Source organism: Misgurnus anguillicaudatus, chromosome 19 (genome assembly GCF_027580225.2).
Source record: "Misgurnus anguillicaudatus chromosome 19, ASM2758022v2, whole genome shotgun sequence".
Lineage (NCBI taxonomy): Eukaryota > Metazoa > Chordata > Actinopteri > Cypriniformes > Cobitidae > Misgurnus > Misgurnus anguillicaudatus.
Window position 1 is genome coordinate 20139876 of NC_073355.2, and position 25433 is coordinate 20165308.

Here is a 25433-nt window from a genome sequence, read left to right on the forward strand (position 1 = left end):
GCGCAGAATATGCAGGGCTTGCATGATTTCATAATCCCCACATTTCCTTAGCAAAAATCACATATATCTTATTAGAAAGTTAAAAAAGGTTGCATTCCCTGCAAGCAAGCCTACCATGGTCCTTTATGGGCCCACTTAGGGCCAGCCTAAGGGCCCCGCGCAGGTTTGCTTACTGGCAAAACATTGGCCCCTTAGCGTTGGCCCTGCACGGGCAGCCCTCACTTATCCCCCAGGAAGTCCTCATACAGCAAAATCCTCAGAGTGTTAAAAAGTAACACTGAAGCAGAATTAAAAGCTCTGTTATCCTCTCTCTCACCATCTCTGTCTGAAATCCAAAATTGCATTTTACATCTTACTTGTAGAGTCATTTTCTTACTCAAGGTTTATTTTGGTCACCACAATTGTGATCAGTGTTTGTTTTAGCTGAACTTGACTCTTGACTCTGATCTTGTTCAGTCTTTTTGATTGTGTGTGTTTAAGCCATGTTTGTTATGACAGAGTAAAGACAACATTGCAACTCTTTGGTGGTTGTTTCTACATAATATCAAACATTATCATTATCATATATATATATATATATATATATATATATATTTTTAATAGTTTGTTAATTTTGTTTTGATTATTTATTAAATACTCATCTGAAATATAATTTTCTGTTAATACTAAAATACTACAGTGGAAGGCCCAGAACTCTTATCCATCTGAAGGATTTTGAAAAATAGTGCGCTTAAAAAAACTCTGTGGTGTAAATTAGACACACAAACATCAAGAATCAGGGTATGAATCTCAACAATGGTGACAAGGAAAATAGTAACAATTTTCATTATTTATTTATGCTGCAGTGCATTCTGGGAGTCCTGGATGAGATTTGTAATTTGTTGATACCCAGCATGCATTGCAGCATAACGCTTTTCATTTTATTGTCACCATTGTTGTGATTCATACTTGGATTCTTGATGTTTGTGTGTCTACATTATACAGTGGTTAATTTTAAGTGTCAGTGTTTTAAAGTTCTTCAGAAAGGCAAACGGCTATGAGAGAGCTGGATCTCATACTGTAGTATCACATTATTGTCAGAGAAAGATGCTTCTGTTAAGTGTGCGAACATTAAATTAATACATAAGTTTTCTAGATGATGTTTAGACTTTATGTACAGTATTAATCACCATCAAAGAATTGCTCTATAGCCTTTTCCCTGCCGTAAGAAACATGTCGTTAACCCACAAAGTTATAGCAGTCAAAAAACTGAACAAGGTAGGAGTCAAAAGTCAAGTTCAACTAAAACAAACACTGATCACAATAACCGTGACTTTAAATGAAACAAAATCTAAACCTAAAGTAAGAAAATTACTCTACAAATAAGATGTACAATGTAATTTTAGGTTTCAGACAGAGATGGTGAGAAAGAGGATAACAGAGCTTTTAATTCTGCTTCAGTGTTACTTTTTTAACACTCTGTAAGATGGGACAATATATACATCCAGCAGTGTTTATTTAATCCGGGGATTTTGCTGTATGAGGACTTCCTGGGGGCTAAATGAGGGCTGCCCATGCAGGGCCAGCGCTAAGGGGCCAACATTTCGCCAGTGAGCAAACCTGCGCTGGGCCTTTAGGCTATGCCCATACAGGGCCTTCGTAGGCTTACTTGCAAGGTTTACTTCACACAAGTGCAGCCATGTCCCCTGTTGCTATGGGAACGTTATCAAGTGACGTAATTACAGGACGTGAACATCATTGAAAAGCTGCAAACCCCAACCACAGTTTTTGCAATTTTTGCAAGTTCCCGCAATTTCATTGCATAAATATCCTGCATATTCCATTGCAGTTTTTAAGAAAACATCTCCCAAGATCAAGGATTTTTGCCTGCAACAATAACAAAAAAAAAATTTCTGGAAGGACTGATTACTAGTGTTACCAGTGTAATTAAGCATTCTTATATTTACTGATTTATGTGTCTTACTTAACCAGAGAAAAAAGGTCTATGCCCCAGGCTCATCCTCATTCTCTGCAAAAGAGTTTGAGTATGGTGGTGGACCATTGAAACCAGCTAAAAGCTTCAAGAGATCACCTCCTGTTCCAGCTGTCAGTCAAAGATTCCCAGCCCCTGCACCTGGTAAACTACGATGATCTCTGTGATTTGAGAGACTTGATGTGTCATATTATTCTAGGTTGTTATAGTTAATATGGAGACCGTATACTGGCACGGCCATAATAGGTCAATGTAATGTGTTGCATGACAGTATCCAGAGAGCTGCCGGTTGAAGAGGAGAACATTAAGACTCAGCTGCACAAGAGGAGCAGTGAGGAGCACTACACTTACACCAATGTGCCGTGGAAAATCTACCTCAGAAAAGAGGTTTGTGTGTGTCACGATGGGTCAGTGTTTTGTTTAAAAAAACATTTAAAAAAAGTGAATAGTGAAAATGTTAAAGTAGTGTTGTTTGTTTTAGGTTTTTTATCCTAAAGACAGCTTCAATCATCCGCTTGTACTAGACCTCTTGTTTAAGCAGGTTTGATATTTTTGTTATTTTTATTTACTTTGTATTTGTGTGTAAAGATATTTATTATGATTGAACTTTTATTTCAGATTGTCCATGACACATTCTCTGAAGCTTGTATTCGCATCACAACAGAAGAGAGGCAGACTATGAAATCTCTCTTTGGTATGATTTGTTTTTTAAATGGGACTTTATTAAGATATAAAATAAGTTTTTGGTGACCCCAGACTGTGTATGTGAAGTTTTAGTTCACAATATCACATAGATATTTTATTATAGCATGTTAAAATGTGCCGTTTTTGGGTATGTCCCTTGAAATGCAAATGAGGCACTGATCACCATAATGCTGGTTTGTTGAAATTGAAATTCAATTGTGCTGTCAATAATTTTCTCTCTCTCTCGCTGCACTAAATGGTGGTGCTGTGGTTGGATAGTGCGGTATTATTATAATAATATCCCCTTCTGACATCACAAGGGGAGCCAAATCTGAATTACCTATTTTTTTACATGCAAAGAATGGTTTACAAAAATTAAGTTACTGGGTTGTTCTTTCTAGGTTGATAGAAGCAATTGGGACCCAATTATAGCACTTAAACTTGAAAAAAAGACAGATTTTCACGATATGTCCCCTTTAACTCATTTGCATATAAATTGACAACATATTATTTTTTTCCCTCTGCTAGTATTTTTAATCTGTTTTCTTTTCAATGGTGATGTTGTGGCTTTGTTTTGTAACAGTGGAACACAACATCGACATTAGTGCCACAATCCAAGACGAGAATGTAAAGAAGAAGATTGTGGCTGCTGCGAAAGACTCCTGGGATATCTACTTCTCACGTCTCTTCCCAGCATCTGTAAGGTCTCCCCTTGAATCATTGGCTGAAGCTGGTTCATGCTGGTTTGGTGCTTATCTAAGATAGTCAGGCTGATCACCAGCAAAACTTATTGATTCCTATGAAATCAAAAGTTTTTTGGCTTTTAGTATGAATCTGTTCAGGACATCTGTAAACATTCACATTATGAAGCATTCAAAAACCAAGTGACTCTCTAACCCATCGTAGCCTAATGGTTAAAGAATCGGGATTGTAATCCGAGAGTCTCGTGGCCGGCAGGTTGCGACTGTGGTGCCCTTGAACAAGGCACCTTAACCCTAATTGCTCCCTGGGCATTTAAGGGATAGCTGTCCACTGCTTCGTGTGTGTGTGTGTGTGTGTGTGTGTGTGTGTGTGTGTGTGTGTGTGTGTGTGTGTGTTCATTGACATGGGTTAAATGCAGAGGTTACATTTCAAGAATGGTTTGCATACTAGACAAGCATATGACACTTTCACTTTAATACGGATCCATGATTTCTGCAATTTAGCTTCTCTTTACATTACGAGGTAAACAAAATGCTATTGGCAATTTACCAGTATTTAAAGAGCACCTCATTTCCAATTCACGTTTTTACATTTCCTTTGGCATGTAAGTGTGTATTAGTACATGTTAACGATATGTTACATATCATCTCAAACGTAAATCTATTTTCTTGGACTACAACAAACACACGGATTGTAGGCAACAGTTTACTTCCTGGGATTAGTGATGTAGACAAGACCGACATTATCATAATTCCTCCCGCTTTGACTCACAGCCTGTAAATTAACTACTGTTAGCATTGCATTGTGAGTGAATCTTTCAAACATGGTAAGGAGCGTCACATTTCCTGCTGACGTCAGAGGTATTCAGGCCTATCACAACATACAGATTAGCTGGCCAATCAGGGACACAAAGCTTTTCAAATCCGGGCATTTCAGGAAGAGAGTGAAATCTGGAGCTACAAAAAATGTTTTTTTACCATACACCGCGTGAACACATTGTATTATACCAAATACACAAAATAACGTTGTTTTTAGCAATGAAATAGGTGCACTTTAAAACACAACATGGGCTTGTGACCAGCTGTACGTATATACTTATAATAATTTAAACCTTGCTTTAGTAAAAAAATCTATGATTTTCTCAACAGGGCAGTGTTGGCACCGGTGTCCAGGTGTTGTCTGTGTCGCATAGGGGGATCAAGCTTTTAAAAATGGTCAGGAGCAGCGCAGTAGCCCCAGATTACTTCAGAGTTCTGCGACCTTACAGGTATAATCAAGGAGTATGATTGAAACATTTTAGTTGAATTTCCAACCATACACGTTCTTTATGCATCAAGTCATCTTTTAATCTCTTACAGCTACACAGATATCTTGTTTGTCACCATACCCTCGAAGAACATGCTGGAGTTCAACCTCACAAACGAAAAACTGATTCTGTTCTCCGCCAAAGCTCCTCAGGTGAAAACCATGATTGACTTCTTCATCACCGAACTGAAAAAGGTTGGTTTTCACACTCACTGACTCATGCCAGAGATTACTGGTTGTGGTTATATGAAGTAATTGCGCTCTCTCCTGCTCTAGGACTCAGACTATGTAGTCGCTGTGCGTAATTACATTACAGATGACAAAACCCAGCTGAGTTTTCACAAGGGAGATATCATACGCCTGCAGAAAATGGAAGGGCTGAATGAAGGTGAGACCATGATTGTTCCTTCATGAATATTAAACAAGACTTACAATGCTCTAAGTAATATTTGTACATAAATACTCTACAGTAAATGTATGAGTGTGAAATGTTAAACATGCCGAAGTCAATGAATACAATGCCATAACCTTCACCTTTGTCTCCCATGGCTCGTTCATAGGCCAGAGTTATGGTTGCATAGTGAAAAAGAAGGTGATTCTCCTGGAGGAGTTAAAAAGAGACACACTTGATTTTGGTAGGCCGATGTGTGTGTCTTCATGAAGTACTGTTTGGTTTGTTGATGTGCTGTTTTACTTTGATATCAGTTTTTCTTTATACTGCAACTGGGTGATTCTCACGAAAACTTGGTTTTAAAAATGTCAAGCATGAAAATGTAAAAATTGCTTAATTTTATTTTTTTTCCCACCAGACATTGAAAAACAAAGTCTGGAGTTCATGTGAACATTAATTTAAAAACTTTTACTTATCATTTAACACTTTTTGTAACATAATTTAAAAAATAAGTCCTAAAAAATCTCATTACCGCAACAGTCAGAAAACATCAACACTGACATATTTTCAAAATGACATGACAAACCTGAAAGAACATAATTTGGAGATTCTGCACATGCATTTAAAATCAAAGTATTATGCTTCTATTAATTAAATTAACATTTAATAAGCATCTGTTGCGGTAATGATAATCAAAATGTCGTGTAAGCATTCTGACAAGACAATATTTCAAAATAACTGTAAAAAAATGATCTTACCTGGTAGCCATCTTGAAGTAACTGGTCCATGTGCTTGGTCACTCAAAATCAAACTTTATTAAAATTCTGTATGTGTGCTTAAACTGTTCTCAAAGTGTGTTGCGGAGGATGAGAACATCAGGCATGGACACATCATTTTCCTAATTTTTCTTCATTATTATTATACATGAATCTTCAGTAAATATTTTTCTGTCATCTAAAGTAGTCTAGCAAAACATCCATTTATTTTTTTCTTAATATTTTTGTGTTAATTTGATTAAATTACAACATAACGCATGTTCAACCACAGCTGGACACATTGCGGTAATGAGAATTTCAGCATAAAATGAGATAAAATTTACAATTACAAATTCTTATGTTGAAATCACACATTGTGCAAGGTAGAACACAGTATTGTGTTAATTCTGATGCTTTTTAATGTTACTATATTACACATTTTAAAGCTAAAATCATTAGTGCCGTGGTGTTTCAATGGTTTCGTGAGAATCACCCAACTATATATATACTATACTATAACAATCACTTGGGTAAAAGTACACCTAAAGAGTGCATATTAATACCTCAAAGGAACTTATTGGTACCACATTCAAGCATATCTGTACCTAAATGGCACGTAGTAATGGCACCTTTATAAAGTGACAGCTTAGATCCTAAAGTCCTAATTTGCTTTCCTAAGCATGTTGGCTTCACTGATACCATGAAACTTTACTCTTATAATGTCATACTAACACTACACACACACTTTTACATATCACATTCTTGTTTAATGCAAAGGCTGGAAATTCGGGGCCATTTATGGGAGATCTGGAGTCTTTCCTGTGGAGTTTGTACAGCCTGTGGCTGCTCCAGACTTTATTAACATTCCTGTGGACAAGAAGGAAGAACCCAAGAACAAACAGGGACGTGTGGCCGCCTCGGCCGCTATCGCTGTTGCCGTGGGGTCTGCTGCTGCTGCATATGAACTGGACCGCACCATTGAGGTCAATGTTCTTTCCAGGAATATCATCTGAAATCGTAACTTAACGCTAATGTTGCATTGCTGCATTTCACCTGCAGGTGGCATCTCCTGTCAGCGAGTATGCAGAATCCTACACAGACGCTCCTGAATTGGACATTGATGAAAGAATCTTACAGGATAGCCAATACAACATAGTGGAGTTCGCCAAGAAATATTTCAGAGGGGCCCAGAGAAAAGACAGGTCGGATGATTGCATCATATATAAAGTTTTAGGAATATCTGTGTTTACTTTATATATTTCTGTTGTGGCTATAATTTAGGTTATGCTAAGTTTCGTTATGTACTTCGCAGTGATTCAAACAAGAAAAAGTCTAAGAAAGGAAAAGAATCAAGAGAACCATCAGAAATGATGAAATATTCCAAGGTACACAATAATGCTACTTAAAGGGATAGTTCACCTAAAAATGAAAATTGTGTCATCATTTACTCAATTCAGTGTTGTTACAAACCTGTATACATTTCTTTTTTCCGATGAATATGAATGAAGATATTTTGAGGAATATTTGTAAACAAAATGAATCGGAAGCCCCATTGACTTCCATAGTAGGAAAAAAGAATACTATGGTAGTGAATGGTGCTTTTGATTTGTTTTGTTACATCTGGGACTTTTAAACAAGTTTATAACAACATTAGAGTTAGTAAATGATGACATAATTTTAATTTTTTAGGTAAACTATCCAAAACCTCAAAATGGTTTCTATTTTTTAATGTAATGTATTTTCTTTATGTAGTCTCCTATTCAAGAATCCCTGATCGAGTTCACTGATGCCAACTTAAACAAAGTATCCACAGAGATTTTTCTTGGTAAGTGAAAATGTCCTCAGTCTACATTTAACTTTTCACTTCTCCTCTACCAAAGTGTAATATGTATTCAATGTTTTGCGGTAATAACTCTTTTTCAGCTATTATGAAGTTTATGGGTGACTATCCTACAAAAGGCCAGTCTGAGCAAGATGTTGTCAGTACAGTCCTAAGGGTATATAACACTTACAAACCTCTTATGATTGATCATAAATGTACACATGACTTATGATAGCTACAATGCCTAATTTTGACGCTTCCTAATCTTTGTCACAGTTGAGTAGTGAGTTTGGACTAATGAGAGATGAAACTTACTGCCAAATCCTCAAGCAGATTACTGGGAACACCAGCTCCAAAACGTACGATTGAGGAAACCCCATGAAGAACATGTTTCAATGCGCTACAGTATCAGGCAGGGGGTTAAAGATGTGTTTTTAATTTATTTCACAGGGAGAGCTGTCAAAAGGGTTGGAGGCTGCTCTACATCTTCACCGCATACTGCAAATGTTCAGAAGTACTCAAACCATACCTGCTTAAATACCTCCAAGATGTCTGTGCAAGCCAAGGGGTGCACTATCAAGGTATACAATGTGGAAAGCTACTTGGGTCAAAATGATGAATGGTAAATAAATATGAAAGGTTTTACATACAGTATGCTTTAATGTTGGAAGGTATTGCTAAGGCTTGTGAGCAGAATCTAAGGAAGACATTCCAGTATGGTGGACGCGTTGAGTATCCTAATGGCATGGAGCTGAAAGCTATATTGGTTAGTCACACCTAAGTTGTTTTAAATCTTATCACTATGTTATAGTGATAGTTTTCCAGTTTGTATTAAAGGTGTATTGTGTAACTTTTAGAAGGATTTCTTACATATGAACTGTATTGTTTTTATTACCTTAGAATAATGCTGCGTTTACACCAGCCGCGGTAGAGGCGGCAAGCGCGGGTGATTTACATGTTAAGTCAATGCAAAGATGAGATTAGGCATTCTGCGGCAAGTTGAAAAATCTGAACTTAGGCGGATTTCCATGCCGCGTTAACCAATCTGGACCTTGCTGTAGTAGTGACGTGAATACAGGAAGCGAGCGGAGTCTCAGCGGACTCGCAGAAGCCCCTCCCATGACGCGACGCAGGCTTTCACCCGCGAATGAAGCGAGTGAACTTAAATGTTCAAGCGTCCAACTACGTTTTTGCCACCTCTAATGCGGCTGGTGTAAACGCACAGTAAGCCGTTTTTATGTACATACACTGCAGGTCCCCTCACATGGAAGTCGTCATCATGATACAGTAGCGCGAAATGGACAAACTGTTCTGTAGAGCACATTTTGTCACTACGTTGTCTCAGACGATTACATTTTTGTCCTTTGGCGGCTATCGTAGCTTTACTATGCGTTTCAAAGGGAGGGGTGATCTGTGGACTTAAGGGGTGTGCACAGCAAAGTTTTTACGCCCGCTGCGCATGTTTTCAATTGTTTCCAGTGGAACCAAACGGCTCACAGCTCAAGTATCACAGCTACCAAAGCGCTCATCTGAAGAAAGCTGGCGCTCAGCTGAAAAAACAGCTGGAAATTGATGTCCTCCAGGCGTTTTCAGCTGCGTTTAAAAGTTCTGGTGTGCACACCAGAAGCGGAAGAGGCGGCAAAACGCACTTTTCACACGTAGTTGGACGCTTAAACATTTTGAGTTTACTTGCTTTGTTTGTGTGTAAAAGTCGCGCATTAAATTCTAGTCATTCGAGACATTGACACGGAAATTTGCGTCATGGGAGGGGCTTATATAGCTCAAATTGAGTAAACTTTCCAGATTGTTCGACCTCCTCAACCAAAGATGTCTCGTGTAGTGATGATGATTGTACTCCATTGTTGTTTTGTTTTTCTGCCTCCGCTCGCTTCCTGTAATCACGTCACTGCTAGAGCAAGCTCCTGATTGGCGCGGGGCGAAAATCTGCCAAAGTTCAGATTTTTCAACTCAATTCGCAGAGGCAGAAACTGCGCCATCCGCGCATTCCGCGTCATTCGCGCTTACCCCTGCTGCAGGATGCCTATTTGTGTCTTTGCATTGACTTAACATGTAAATCACTCGCGCTTGAACGCTACATAAGCCGTTATTTGCTAATCACCATCTCACCTCTAGATGTCGCTAAAAATCTATACAGTGGACCTTTAAATGAAGTACAATTTGTTAATTTCTAGGCTGGTAGGAGCTCCAAAAGGCAGTTGTTTCTTCTTCCTGGTGAAATTGAACGACATATAAAAATCAAAACTTGCTCGGTAAGCTGATGATTTGCATCTCTCTTCTGTAATATTTATTGCAGTTTGTTCAATCAAGTATTTAGTACATCATAACAGTTGAGGTAAATTCACTTTGGTGACTTTCTGGTACAGGTGGCTTTGGATGCCATTGAAGAACTGTGCTATGAGATGGGTCTGCATAAACTTGAGGCCTTGGAGGAGTATGCTATATTTGTGGTCACGAACAGAGGTGAGATGAAAATGAAAACTCACAATCAAAATGGCACAATGGCAGAGTTACACTGCATTCTCATGTGTCTTTTTCCAGGTCAAAATGTCCGCCCACTTAACAAAAGGGAGTACATCTTGGATATTACTACAGAGGCAGAAACTGTTGATAGCAACTATAGTCTGTGGTTTCGAAGAGTGATCTGGACACAGCCTTTGAAGTTTGACAATGAGCTTGGTGTCACTATGCATTACAATCAGGTGCCTGACTAATTCAGACATTACTTTATTTGTTTAATGCTGCACATCACTCAATATTTGTGGGTTTTGTTATGGGTTTATACCCCACTCCAAAATGGAGAATTAAAACAAAAGTAGCCCAGATAGCATGCGACCATTGAAACAATGTTAAAAATCGTTGATTTGTCAATGTTAATACCATTGAATCAATATCACATTTGCACCCTCCATTAATATTGAAAAAATATTGAAATTTCAACAAATCACCATTACTGTGATCAGTGTTTGCTTTAGTTGGGTCCTTTACTCTTGTGTTTTAATCTTAAGGTTTTTTTGCCTGTTGAAGCAGTGTTTTAAAATACATCTGCTATTGCAAAGAAAACAAAGATCTAATGTTATCAAGCAGTTTAATTATTGTAGATATACCTAAATAATATTAGTGAAATACAGTTAAAGATGTGTAAGAACTGGACATTACAGTACTAGTTGGAGACTCTGACATCAATGGTGACGATCAACAAAAGAAAGTTTCATGCTGCAATGCATGCTGGGTATTATCATAGTACTAAACTAATTTATAACTCCCAGCATGCATTGCAGTTGATCATTTTATCTGAATTTGTTTGATGATTGTCACGATTGTTGAGATTTGTAGGATGAATAGTGATGTCTGAATGTGTCAGCATATTTTCTGTTTATCTTGTCACAATGGATTTACAAACCAGAACAATTATAATGGTCAAATATGGATCAACATCATCACATAAAGCAGCTTAATTTTATATCATCTTGACATCTTCATAAAAAGAAATATTTTTCAACGTAACTTTGAAACACATTTTTCTTTTCCAATGTACATGCGTTTGTACATAAACACATACAAACACAAAAAAGAAAAGAAAGATTTAACTTAGTGAATGTCAAGAGTCAAGTACCTAACTAAAGCAAACACTGATCACAATAATGGTGGTTTGTTGAAATGTCAATATTTTTTCAATATTAATGGAGGGTGCAAACGTGATATTGATTGAATGCAGTTAACATTGACAAATAAACTGTTTTTAACATTGTTTCAATGGTTTGCATTGTATCTGGGAGTCCATATCTCATGGGGTATATTCCGAGTTTTGAAAAACACAAAGCACTTCTTTCTTTAAGGCTACTAATGTGCTCTTCATTTGCATTTGGCAGGTTTCCCCTGACTATTTAAAAGGTCTTTTCAATGTGGTCCCACGCGGTCAGGCCAGCGAGCAGCAGCTTCAACAAGCGTCAAAATTGGCAGCTCTCCAACATCGTGCCAAGGACTCCGGCTCCCTCCCCGCTATGTAATGCCATTAATCTGACTGACATCTAATGTATTGACCCTATCAACCAACCAATAGAAGTGAAATGTTATACCTTCCACAAAAGCTTATATGGTTTATAACATACACCACAGCGTAATTTTACTGAAATACAATCAGACTGACCTGCGGTTGTATTTTACCATCAGTCATGAGGTTCAGGAGTATATTCCCACTCAGCTCTTTGGGCTTCAGAGGGCCCAGCAGTGGCTGAACATGGTGACCCAGCATATGCAGCAGGTGCAGCCCCTCAGTCCCCATCAGGCCAGAGCTCAATTCCTGGGTGAGGAGTTGATTTAGATGTTGAGCTGATATGGAGACATAGGCTGCGTCCGAAAACTCAAGGCAGTGACTCGTTGCCTCGCTGCCTCATGAGGAAATGACTTCGGAGGCATGAAGGCAGCTCAGAGAAAGACTTTCGAACACACTTCAAAGGCAGCGTGTTTGAAATATAAACAGAGAGCGCCTTTGTGATAACTAATCACATATTTGAAAACTACAAATGCAACTAGAAATGCATTTAAAAGGTGTAAAAAGTTAAATCTACCTTCATTTACACTAAATTTGTGCTCCAGTCGCTTCCTTGCCCGCCATTTTATTTTTTCGAACTTGACCAGGCTCGACCAATCACATTCTTATTGTAAGCCCACGCATAGGTATCTCAGGAGACAGGAAGTAAACCTAACATTGAATTCAGACATGCCTTGATGTCTTCCTGCCTTGGAAAGCTGCCTCAGAAGGCAGCAATTTAGAGTTTTCGGACGCAGCCATAGTGTCATTTATTCACAAGGCTGATTGTTATGCATGTGTTTGTGTCTCAGGGCTTGTCAGTGCTTTTCCAATGTTTGGCTCGACATTCTTCTACATACAGAGCAGCAGCAACAGCGCTATTGACACCCCATGCATATTGGCTGTCAATCAAAACGGCCTGAACTTTCTAAGCAAAGACACTCATGTAAGTTTAACCTCTTGTTTTCTGGTCCTTGTTAATAATAAACCACTGGATAGATAAAGTTCAGGATTAAAACTCACAATATTTATTAAAATATCCAAAAATCACTAGCACAGTGTTATGCATTTTAGTCACTTATACAGATGCACTAATATTGCATTTTCACATGCAGCTCTACCATAAGGTAGGCTATTTTAATATTATTCAATTAAACTTATTCCAAAACTACTGAAAGGGAACAAATGTGTTTGTGTTTTCCCCTATATTCCTTTTTTTTAAAATGGTGGGTCTTGAGATTACCTGTTGGGTTGAAAAAGTTTGGAAACCACTGATAAACAATACACAAGATTTATCAAGTATACCGGGGGAAACAAATGAAAAAAAAAATCCTAATGTTTAATTTTTTAGAACTTAGATCATGTATATTGAAAATTAATGTAAGATAGGTCTACCTTGTGTCAAAAAAGATATATAATGGAGGTTTAACATTTTGTTTTACTTTATTCATATTCATATGAAAATTACTTTTCCCCCTAAAAATGCTGGTCTTGCATCAAATAGATTTTTGTTACTCTTGCAATAGACCATTCATTGTTACATCTTTGACTTGAATAAAAAAAAAAGATTTGTAAGACTTTCCTTTTAGAAGCCTTTTGTATCAAGTCGCGCTCAAGTTTATTTTAAATCAAGACGCGCGGCAAGCACACTTAAATACAGACACGTCTGATACAAAACGCGTGTTTACAGCCGACCACTTTAAAAAGCAGAAGAAAGTGGCGCGTCCTACGTTGTCCATGCGTTTACAGATGTTAATGGATCCTAATGCAAGAATTCTTCAGTAAGTGGTCGGGACTCGGAACACAATGAAATTGGGCATGAAGCGGTGGGGACATCTCTCACCCGCAAATTACATGAGTGGGGCTGCTGTGAGTGTTGGCAGCATAGGGATAGCAACCTGCCACCGGGCGGCATGACAACACCGGCCCTCGTGGACAAAAAAAAAAACAGACCGGCCCACCGAGAATTCTCCCAGTCCTCCCTATGGCCAATCCGGGCCTGCCTGGAGCTGCGTGTCATAGCTGCGTGTGTATGGTTCTTCGTCTGCAGTGCTTATTGAGTTTCTGCACGAGAGCGCCCTCTGGCTTTTGGATGTAGATGCATTTCACTGTAATTCATTGAGAAGCATAACAAGCATCATCGGCCAATATATTGGTGCACCCCTAGTAATAAATATAAAACTTTATGCCATAAATGCATGAACAAGATTTGAGAGTTGAGGTGTAGTTGAGGTGAAGACGACAAATCCCATCATTTCATGCACATTCGCCTATGTTATTGTTTTGTCACCTCTAGCGACATAAATTACATATTGTGCCTTTAACACAGCTGTTTCTCTTAAAGGGGACATATCATGAAAATCTAACTTTTTGCATGTTTAAGTGTTATAGTTGGGTCCCCAGTGATTCTATCAACCTAGAAAATGTGAAAAAGAACAACCCAGTTGCTTAGTTTTGGTAAACCATTCTCTGCAAGCGTATGAAAAAATAGGTCATTTAGCTCTCCTTGTGATGTCAGAAGGGGATAATACGTCCACTTAATCTGCATCACGGCACTGCCTTTAAGTGCAGAAATCAGCTCATTTGCATGTTAAAGGACACACCGAAAATGGCACATTTTTGCTCACACCTACAAAATTATCTATATGGTCCCCTTTAAGTCTTCCATACCAGACAACAGTCGGCAGCTCTGTTGCAGATCCGGTGCACATCTGGCCCGGAGTCGTCTGTTGTCTGGGATATAAGTCAGACAGACATGGGATGCTCCACATACCCAGCAATTACTATTTCAACATGTTTTGAAACTCTCTGAAAAGCACAAAATACAAACCACACACAAATTTTGGGTAAAATGATAAATTATTTAAAAAAAATTATCTTCACCCTAATGCCATCTTGCATTGATCTTTTCCACTGAATAAACGAAGATACATATCTGTTTTACATGTATTTTCATATATATATCAGATTTCTGACCTCCCATCTGTTTTCAATGTTTTCCAGGAGCCAATGGTAAAGTTCCCTCTAAAAGAGGTGCAGTCCACCCGAACACAAAGGCCAACAGCTGGCTCCAGTTACCCATATGTTGAGATAATGCTGGGTGACCTAATGTCTCAACGCATTACACAGTTACAGCTGGACCAGGTATGGGCTCAAAGTACCGTCATTTCAACATCATTGTGTTATCTAATATTGTTATATTGTATAATATCTAATACTGTTATTGTCAGGGCTGATGTGGGTGGGTCTAATTTCTGTGCATTTGACTTTACAGAGTCTTGAGCTGTGTCGTGTCGTGGCCATGCACATGGAGAATCTAATCTCAGTACGGGAGAAGAGACTAACCCTGCCTCCCAGTGAAATAACTTTGCTTTAACACTCCTTTTTACATATGTTATCTATTACGGATTTATGGCAATATATGTAATCAGACAAAATTAAACCCTACGACATGTCATTTTTTATAGTGAAGTTTGTCTGTAATTCAAAGCCAAATTCCAGGATTAGCTTTTAATATAACATGCATTTCATTTTGGTTCAACATATGGCACCATGATTTAAAGCAGGATCATTACTACCTCTGGTTTAAGAGTTTATTTTTATAAAAGTTAGAAAAAAATATTTTAGCCACTGGGTTTAAAGTTATTTTCTCATGCTCATCGATTTGCACTAACTTGCATAACAGTATGATGTGTATATATCATGTATAATGTACCAAAGTACAGTGAATGTATTTTTAATATGAAGTCTTTATTTTAAATAAAATTCTACAAACAAACAATTTTTTTTCACATTTTTAGTTTTCAAAAACTATTAATATTAATTTTTTTTTAATGCAAATGATGCCAGAAAATCCAATCCACACGGTATCCAGCCCGCGTTTTCCAAACGCATCATCAATATGGGCGTGGTTTCGCGAATTGGTCACAGATTCTTGCTCTCTGATTGGCCCTCTTAAGACGTGGTTCGTGTGAACTTACCCTGTGGTCAAACTGCATAAACACAGAGCTGAGAGAACTTGCACGGTCGGTTTGAGGAGTGAATACAAAAGAAACCGGAGTTTGCATGAGGGATTGCATTGTTTCTCTGCACCGATTAACGCATAACGGGATTTATATCGATCTATAACGGTGCGGTTTCCGCTACATCACTGTAACGGCGTCAGGATGATGAAGTTTAGGTTCAGACGGCAGGGAAACGACCCTCATCGGGAAAAAATCAAGCAGGATCTGTTTGCATTCAATAAGGTATGTGGGACTTATAGCTTCTTCTCTGGCTCCCCGAATCTGAACATGCATGCTGTTTCGGGTTGCGTTAAATTGAATACAAACGTGTTTTGGTGGGAAATCAGGTTATTGTTAACACATGCATACGTTAAATTGCTTTTGATTAACATGCAAATGATAAAACGGCGTTTTCATGCCAAAAGCGCGTCAAAGTAGTTGGAAACAATCAGTGTCATGAATGTTTCAGTCTTTGTCGTTGTTGTAATACAAATTCGGCTCATATAGTTGTGTGATATGAGACAACGATAAATTAGTTGTTGAGTTGTTTGCGTGTGATATCCATCTTCATCAATGGGGGCTCACTGAACTGGGCGCGTTGTCTTGTGCAAGTGACCTCAAAAAGTTTTCTCATGTAACTTCAGTTCATCTAAAAGTACGTCTAGAAAAGTCAGTCCGAGTAGTATATATATTTTTTTATTTCAGAACACAAACAAAAAACCAAATCTTACACTTTTATACAAGTAACATTTGACAATAATAGCAGGTTGGTAGCAGCTGTTTGTTTGTACAGTGATTGTAAGGTTCTCCTGTACTCTTAAATCATAATGTTTTAGGTCTCCTGCCAGAAACACACACAGGCTCTGATTACTGATGACCAAACTCTTGCATTCTTACAACACAAAATCAAACACATTTCCAGCCCTCCTGCTAGGTTTGTGGCAGCATGTTGGAAATAAGACGTTTTGTCACACATGGTTTAAGGAAATTAAAAGCAGCGGTGTGTAATGGAGGTGGTCGTGTCGTTACGATAAAGTGTTGTGACGCTGTATGTAATGTCACAGGATGCTCTTGTTATTTATCATGTCGCACTTTGTCTGCCTGTAAAATGTGAACTACACCCTACGGTCAGCTTCAAGGCTCCGTTTTGCTTAATTTTGCACGGTGTTAATTCAAAGTGATGTTTTAAATTGACAAAAATCCGTTTTGATCGCTTGTGTGAAGATGAATTTGACATTCCCTGTCAAGTCTGCTAGATTTCCTTCCTTGCTATTTGTAGACTTGTGTTATGGTTTTTTGTTTAAACAAGGAAATCCTCTTCCTGTCATGATTGTCCTGAATAGATCTACTGTATTGTTAATTGCATCACGTCTTATTAGAGGTTGATTAAATATTTTTATCGTTTTATTTTTGTTAATTTATAGTGTCTAAAAATGTATTGTATTTTACATAGCGAGTGATCTATTGCTGCTTTTCCTCTTTTACTCAGACAGTTGAACATGGATTCCCAAATCAGCCAAGTGCTCTGGCTTATGATCCAAAACTGCAGATTATGGCTGTTGGAACCAAATCAGGAGCCATCAAAATGTATCCTTTTTGTGAAAACTTTACAGAAATGGACACACCTTCTCATCGTTTATTATGACGACTGTTGTTCACATTTTACAACAATAGTGAAGTCATTAAAGGGCACCTATTATACAAAATCCACTTTTACAAGGTGTTTGTACATAAATGTGTGTTGGCAGTGAACACAACAACCCTACGTTGAAAAAAAATGTATTACTTTTTTAATTCCCATTAAAGCAAAGCAGTCTGATAGGCATGCTGTTTTGATTCTCTTAGCAATGTGATGTCGTACTGCTAAAGCCCCGCCCACGGCCCCTGACTGACAATCTTGTATTTATCATAGTTTCTTCCTTCAGTGAGTTGGTAAACTGGTACAACTTACTTTGCTACAAATATTTAAGCAAAATGAAGTGCATCAGTCCAACTTTCACGAAGTAAACGCCTACTTTATGCTGGAGAAAATGGTGTTGTGGTGAAACCCTCTTATTCAAATTCAAGCTGGCGTGTAATTTGTACTGTTATGTATTATTACATTTCCTACTTTGCCAGTTTAAAAAAACTTCTTGTAGTTGACACTGTCCAGGCCTGAATCTTCAGCAGGTAGGAGGAATGTTTAGCAGGATAATCACTTATCAGAATATAGTGTTTGAGATTCCCTTGGTGAGCACTTATTATCTAGTCTACTGGGACTGGATGAGTCAGACGGGCCCAGCAGCATGTTAAAGAATGTTGGATGTTTTCCTTTCTGGCTTCTTTTTTCCTGAGATGTAGGCTGAGATATGACAGGATGAGTAGTGTGATGGTGCTTATAATGGTTTGTACAGTACAGGTCTTTGAGCAGTGGTCAGGGCTGGTCTCAGGAGGCTGGTAGTGTCAGGCACAGCCCAGTTGTGAGCTTGTATAGACGGTTTCATCGGACGCACGTGATACACGTCTGGATCCTAACCTTACTTCCGGTTTCATTTTTTTTAAGGTCTAACTAGTTGTTAAACTGATCTCTTGAACAAATGCCTCGTCAAAAATAAAAAAATGTATTGGTTTCCTAGGTAATATATGTGTTGTTTTTTGCTTGTTATATAAATAAACTACGTTTAAAGGACTTTGTTGTTATTTATTCTTAGCGGATTTTACCGGAAGTTACGTGCAGCCGCTTGTTTATGTTGTTACTGCTGAAACGGTCTATAGTCTGCAGTCTTGACTCACTGAGTTGAGCTGCGGAGGGGGGCCGAACTGACAACCTGCCATTCATGAGATCTGAGTGAATTTCTGTCAGCACTTTGGAGCTAATACTTCATCCATCAGACAAGGAGAGTCATGATGGAGAGAGGACAGAGACCGGTTGGGTGTAAATAGAGGGGGTGTTATGAGAGAGTAATGAGAAGTTTGGCTTGCAAGCATTTACTCTGATTGGGTGTTGTAAGGGGAGTGATTGAGTTTCAAGAGGAATCAGACTGTGTAAACCATGATCTCGGAGTCTTGGAATAACATTTGGAAATATAGCATGTTCACAACTATTTTGCATTAATGGAATAGTTCTCTCAAAATTAAAATGCATTACTAATTTACTCCTGTGTTGTATGAGTTTATTTATTCTGTTGATTTTTTTTTTTTAAGTTATTTTTTTCCTTCTATCAAAGTCAGTGGGTGCTGTCATTTATCAAAATATCTTCTTTTATGTTCAGCAAAAGAAAGAAACTTGTACAGGTTTAGGATGAGTAACTTTCCCTTCGGCTTGGCCAATCCTTTTATCCGCCATCTTTTTATGGGTGTTGTAGGTTCAGTTGAGACGTTTCCTCATGGAACGGTTTCTTTTATAAGGTAGCTTAATTGACTTTGGTGGTTTGGCATTTTGTTTGTGGAGTTTCTCGGTTTAGGATGTCAATAAAAAATTGTGCGACTTGGGTCTAAGCTGCTTTTATTTTTTTATTTTTTACAGCAGTTTTATTCGCTTGTTGGATTTTAGCATGGTCAAATGTGTTATGCACAGAGCTGAGAATACTAATAATTCGTTTTTATTGGTATAGAATTAATTTAGCCTTTTTTTTATAAACAGTCACATAATAAGTGGGTGCAAAATGTTGCAAAAGTAGCCTGCGTTCCTTAATTCTGAACGTAGGTATAGATTTTAAATGGTCCAATGGCTGGGCGATACTGGCCAAAATTCACATCTCTGTAATTTTGGCAAATGACAATTATGTTAAATATCTCTGTATTTTCCGCTATGTGGAGTATATGTGTCATAAGGGGCTTTTTTTAAAATTGAGATTTATACATCATCTAAAAGCTGAATAAACAAGCTTTCGATTGTTGTATAGCTTTTTAGGATACAACAATATTGCAAAAAAAATAAGGGGTGCATCGATAAATGCCGATATACACTAATGATACGTGGTTGATAACTATTCTGAATCGCACAGCCGACATTATTCATCACTGCTATTTCATGGACTACGGCTTTAGATCAGTAAGTCCTTATCGATCTGAAATCACTGTTAGTTTGAGTCGTTTATAACATGCATTTGAAAAAGCAAACATAATCATTATACATATTCTTTATAATCATGAAAATACCTGAAAAAGTTTGAAGAACAGCAATATAAATATTTCCTTAGGGGGCGTGTACACCAAAACTTTTACACCCGCGGCCTGCGCATGTTTTCAATTGTTTTCAATGGAAGCTCTGCGTTTTTCAAATAAGCCAGCAGCTAGCGGTTTTCTTCCGCGGTGAAAACAGGCGCTCTGCGGTTTTTCCGTTCTCTGTGCTGTGCATCGAGAGTTGAAATTGATTCAACCTGAGGTAAAACCCTCCTCTCGTCAATCACAGTGGAGGAGGGGCGGGACATTACCACAGCAACCAACCGGCTCACAGCTGAAGAATCACAGCTACCAAAGCGCTCAGCTAAAGAAAGCTGGCACTCAGCTGAGAAACAGCTGGCATTTGGCGTCCTCCAGGCTTTTCAGTTGCGTTTAAAAGTTTTGGTGTGCACAACTCTTTAAAGCAACACTATGTAGTTTTTTTTACCTTTAAATAATGTCTATATTTATAATGTAAAATTATTTCAGTGATAGAACAACTTTTAACTGGACAAATTGTACTGTTGCTGCAACCTGAGCAGCCTCCTAGCTGCTACAAGCACACTCTGAAAGTGGCAGGCAGGGTAGGGTAGGGTACACAGCTCCGCCCCTCCCCCTGCCTGCAGAAGAGTGTCTGATACCAGGCACTGTTGCGTTTTTCAACCCCATGGGGGAGCTGTAAGTCATTTTTACATGGGAACTACATAGTGTTGCTTTAAGCCATTTCCTGGAGCGGCGTGTGTATGGTTCTTTGTCTGCAGCGCATATTAAGTTTCTGCACGAGAGCGCCCCCTGGCTTTTGGATGTAGCGGCATTTCACTGTAATTCACTGAGAAGCATAGCAAGCATCGCCTGTGTCCGTAAACTCTAAATTGCTGCCTTCTGAGGCAGCTTTCCAAGGCAGGAAGGCATCAAGGCATGTACTAATTCAATGTTAAATTTACTTCCTGTCTCCTGAGATTCCTAATCATGGGCGTACAATAAGAATGCGATTGGTCCAGCCTGGTCGAGTTCGAAAAAATAAAATGGCGGCCAAGGAAGCGACTGGAGCACAAATTTAGTGTAAATAAAGGTAGATTTTCACTTTTTACACTTTTTAATTGCATTTCTAGCGAGAAATTACTATTGTAGTTTTCAAATAGGTGATTAGTTATCACAAAGGCGCTCTCTGTTTATATTTCAAACACGCTGCCTTTTGAAGTGTTTTTGAAAGTCTTTCTCTGAGCTGCCTTCATGCCTCCGAAGTAATTTTCTCATGAGGCAGCGAGGCAACGAGTCACTGCTTTGAGTTTTCGGATGCATCCATCATCAGCCGATATATTGGTGCACCCCTAAAAAATATTGAGAAAATCATCTTTAAATGTGTCCAAATTAAATGCTTAGCAACTGCAGCTGCTCACAAAAATAAAGTTTTAATATATATATACACAGTAGGAAATGTACAAAATATGTTCATGAAACTTGATTTTTACTTAATATCCTAATGATTTTTGGCATAGAAGAAAAATTTATAAATTTCACCCATACAATGTTATGTTGGCTATTGCTACAAATATACCCATGCTACTGGTTTTGTGGTCCAGAGTTACATATGTTAACATGCAAGTCAAGTAAGATTTTATTAAAACACCGTATGCTAAAAATAAACTTCGGAAACAGTGTTTTCTTTTTATTTGGAAATACACAACGGCACAATATGCGTCTGACGTGTACATTTCTGGCAGAGCTTTTGTTACAAAGAAGGAGAGTATTATCAGTCTATACCGATATAGATGGTATTGTCTCATCCCATATCCTGCTAGGAAAAAATACAGATATATTACCAAAAACTCGATATACCGCCCAGTCCTACGTGGTCCTCTTAAACTACACCCCCCGTCTACTCTTTGAAATCTAAACTTTCGCCCTCTGCATCCATTTAAGAGCCGTGTGTAAACACCGGCTTAATCAATAACCACATCCTGTTAGATGACAAAAAAACTGTTGTTTATAAATCAAATCATTTACAAGATACAGTTATCCAGCATTTCATCGCTTCCTGGTGAGTGGTTTGATAAAGTCGTGAGTGCTTTATCCCTCGGAGGAATTGGAATGCCGCTGTTGGTTGTTTGATAAACTTCATTTTATCTGGATTGATTCCAGTTCCAGATGTGTGGTTTGCACATCAAAGACTTGAGTGCTGTGATCTGCATGGCTCTGGAGTCCCGGTCATCCTGTTGTTATACACAGCATTGTCTAAGAAGGGAGCGGCTCGGTCTGAAGCACATCATTGATCAATGGTGCTGTCATCATAGTTTGTCTAGTTCATTCATTAACATAAGTTCTGATAGTTTTGTTTATTCTGTGATGCAGCCAGTAACAATGCCATTGATTTGTTTGTAGCTGTTCAAAGTTGGCAGAGACGACTATTAGGACATCATTTGTAAGAGTAAACACTCTTTTCAAAGTGTATATATATAAAAACCTATTTCAAATGTTATGAGTGAGCTTGGGGTGGGACGTCCTGTTTATCCAAACTATTGCAGGAGGGGAAGACTGAAGCTTTAAAATTTGATGGCATTACAAGGCCTTAAATTAGATGCTTGACCTTTAAATCAGCTTATTTGGTGGTGTTACAAAACCATTTGCTAACCTTCTCAAGTCTAAATGAGATGTTCATTGTGGCTTTTTTGTTTTTTGGCTTTAGATTAGTGAACATTCGGTGTAATGTGAGCTTGCCTGATCATAAATGTGTCTCTGCTACCACAAATTTCGGCACAGGGACTATATTTTAAAGCTGAAGGGGAGGACAGATGAGGGTTTTAGCAAGCCAGGGTGGAAAGTAATGAGACTGCTGGGACAGAGAAGCAGTTGGAAGTGTTGGGTTCACTCCTCAAAAGAATGTAGGCCTATGTGTCGCTGCCCTGAGTTCAGCCTCTGCAGTAATGGCAAATTCTTCAGCGCTTTTGTTGCTGGGTCTTGTCTCAAAGACGGCTTTTGAAATGGTTTCCAGGGCCACCGCTGGAGAAGGCTGGTGATCAGGATGTGCTTCAAATTTTTGTATCAAGTGCTTGTGTGACTGGCAGTGTCTGCATGGCTGTTTGTTTTGTTCAAATGTCAGAATTCGTTTTGGGGTGCTTCTGCGTTTGATTATTACCACCAGAACGATTTCGTTATTTGTCAATATCTGCATTATTTAAGCCAAATTTTAACAACTGCCATTCATGCAAAGATATCATAATGAATGTAAATGATCGTAATGCAATGGCATTTGGCTGATCTCATTCCTTTCAATTGAAGGCGTGCCAACTTTTGGCGACACGAGCAAGAGTGACCGTTGGGGACAGAAAGTGGGCGTGTCCAGCTACGTGACAGTTGAGAAAAGTTCGACTTTAATTTGACTACCAATGGGAGTGTGGCACTGGAGTTTACGTCATCCATCTTTTATTAGCTACTGAGAGGGCGATTACTCATTTGTTTATATCTTTTACACGGACAACCAGAATAAAGCCTGACGTATAAAGGAAAACAACACCATTTTTCAATATTTTACTATGTTCTTATCTCAACTTGGACGAATTAATACATGCCTATCTTTTTTCAATGCGTGCACTTAATCTTTGTACAGCACGTCGTGAATGTGTTAGCATTTAGCCTCATTCATTCCTTAGGATCCAAACAGGGATGAAATTAGAAGCCACCAAACACTTCCATGTTTCCTGATTTAAAGACTTTAACATGAGTAGTTACACGAGTAAAGTATGGTGGCACAAAATAAAACATGTAGATTGTGTTTTTTTTAAGGAAAAAAAGAGAACTATATTGTATGGCGGAAGATCACTTCGACCTTGGCGCGCAGTAACATCATCACTCCTGACTACTTCCCCTCTCACTCAAACTTTCAGCAATATTTCTGCGCCCGAGGTCAAAGTGCTGCAAACTAAGTGCTCTTCCGCCATCCTTTGGATCCTTGGGAATGAATGGGGCTAGGCTAAATGCTAACACATTCACAACGCACTGTACAAAATCTACTCATTGAAAAAAATGGGTATGTATTAATTAGTCTAAGTTGAGGTAAGAACATAGTAAAATATTGAATGACGGTTTTCCTTTAATTCACATGAATGTATGTGCACGGTTGCACACACAGCCTTGCAAAGCATAATTTATTTGACTCGTACGTGTAATGCGTTTGACGCATGTGCATTGCGACAAAATGCAATGCCGCTCCTGGGCTACATATTACATTCTCCTGTACACGCATGTGTGACCTATGTGTATAAAGTATGCATGGTTACAAAAATCCTCTGGTGTGTGTACAGTGCCTGCATACTTTCCCAATGGCGAAATTTGCAACATGCATGCTGTAAGTTGATCACTAATTTAGGAAAAGTGGCCATGTTCTTTGTACTTGCATTATGTTGACATTAATTGACTTTAATTCTGGATAATTGTAAAACAGGATATTTAAAGTGAGTCGTAATTTACTGCCGTTATATTGAATTCACATGGATATTCATTAACTTATAAGAAAAGTCATCTTGGTTAAAAGCAAGGTAAGGGTTATTAAATGATGTCCAGGTTTATTTTTGGGTGAACGATCCCTTTAATACATTTCTCGCTTTTTCAAAGGCATTAGCGTCCTGAGTTGCTCATTTGCCATACTAATTATGGCTTGGACTGAGACTTCAAAGAGGAGTCTCATATCATTATCACAAAGGCTAAGACAAACTGAAACTGATAACGCAAATAAGACTTGGCACACATCTCCCATAAACTCTTGCATACATAATTTACTGTATGTTGCTTGTATAATTAATATATTATAATTTGAAAATGTAAAAAAGCCATCTTTTCCTTTATTGGCTCAGATGCGGTTGCTCTACATTAGGGAATCTAAATGCATTGAGTCTTGTCCCATCATGCTAGCTATCAAGTCTTTTCCACTCTGTATTGAGTTTGCATTTATGCCACTGCAAAATCTCAAATATTTGTATGGTCTGGAGGCACGGGCTTATCAAAACTTTTGGTTTGGCAGACTGCCTCATGAACGTCTGATACCATGTTTCATGTTCCCACACGGGGGTGTCCCGTCTTCTGATTGAACACAGCTGAGGAAACACTCGAATGCCTTCGTAGATTCATTCACAGATTCATAACTGCGGTAAAAGTTCTGTCTTTCTGATGGATTTAGACAGCACTGCTAAAGGAAGTTTAGATGTCTGTTGACGTCCCTTTGCATATCTTTTCTCTCAAGTCATTAATATTCTGTTGTGTGCCTCATGGACGCACTAGGAGGCTTAAATCAGTCCCCCCCGAAACACACTTCAGGTTTTTGAAGCAATCTATAGACCTTTGGGAAACCAAGTAACAAGAATGGGGAGAATCCTTGTGGAATTCTGAGAAACATTTCCACGTCAGTGGTCGCAGTTTAATTACAAATTGCAGCAGATTGATGGATGTGAAAGAGTTTGCTCATGAATTCTTATGCTTGACTTGGAAATAAGCAAACAGATGAAGAAACCGCAGTACTCAGGCTAATGTGTTGTGACATGAACTGAAAATGGCCATGCGCTCTATGGGTAACTCAAAGTTCACTGGTCGTGTTTTTAGAAGTGCTTACCA

General features: G+C 38.4%; 2 protein-coding genes across 2 annotated transcripts in view; both read left to right on the top strand.

Annotated features, from left to right (window-relative positions):
* The window catches only part of myo15aa (myosin XVAa), a 55796-nt gene extending 40344 nt beyond the window's left edge, over nt 1–15452 (top strand). The window contains exons 41-65 of the mRNA XM_055191446.2: nt 1972–2116; nt 2244–2359; nt 2454–2513; nt 2591–2666; nt 3240–3355; nt 4507–4625; nt 4717–4858; nt 4940–5051; nt 5224–5298; nt 6587–6792; nt 6869–7011; nt 7122–7194; nt 7562–7634; nt 7733–7806; nt 7908–7990; nt 8082–8212; nt 8303–8397; nt 9824–9901; nt 10016–10112; nt 10191–10351; nt 11522–11655; nt 11823–11956; nt 12495–12628; nt 14686–14826; nt 14957–15452. Coding sequence (XP_055047421.2) covers nt 1972–2116; nt 2244–2359; nt 2454–2513; nt 2591–2666; nt 3240–3355; nt 4507–4625; nt 4717–4858; nt 4940–5051; nt 5224–5298; nt 6587–6792; nt 6869–7011; nt 7122–7194; nt 7562–7634; nt 7733–7806; nt 7908–7990; nt 8082–8212; nt 8303–8397; nt 9824–9901; nt 10016–10112; nt 10191–10351; nt 11522–11655; nt 11823–11956; nt 12495–12628; nt 14686–14826; nt 14957–15058 — 2820 coding nt within the window. The 3' untranslated portion in view covers nt 15059–15452. The remainder of the gene's footprint in view (nt 1–1971; nt 2117–2243; nt 2360–2453; nt 2514–2590; nt 2667–3239; nt 3356–4506; nt 4626–4716; nt 4859–4939; nt 5052–5223; nt 5299–6586; nt 6793–6868; nt 7012–7121; nt 7195–7561; nt 7635–7732; nt 7807–7907; nt 7991–8081; nt 8213–8302; nt 8398–9823; nt 9902–10015; nt 10113–10190; nt 10352–11521; nt 11656–11822; nt 11957–12494; nt 12629–14685; nt 14827–14956) is intronic.
* Nucleotides 15453–15660: 208 nt separating this feature from the next.
* Nucleotides 15661–25433, top strand: part of llgl1 (LLGL scribble cell polarity complex component 1) — a 51768-nt gene continuing 41995 nt past the window's right edge. The window contains exons 1-2 of the mRNA XM_073857080.1: nt 15661–15929; nt 17176–17273. Coding sequence (XP_073713181.1) covers nt 15849–15929; nt 17176–17273 — 179 coding nt within the window. The 5' untranslated portion in view covers nt 15661–15848. The remainder of the gene's footprint in view (nt 15930–17175; nt 17274–25433) is intronic.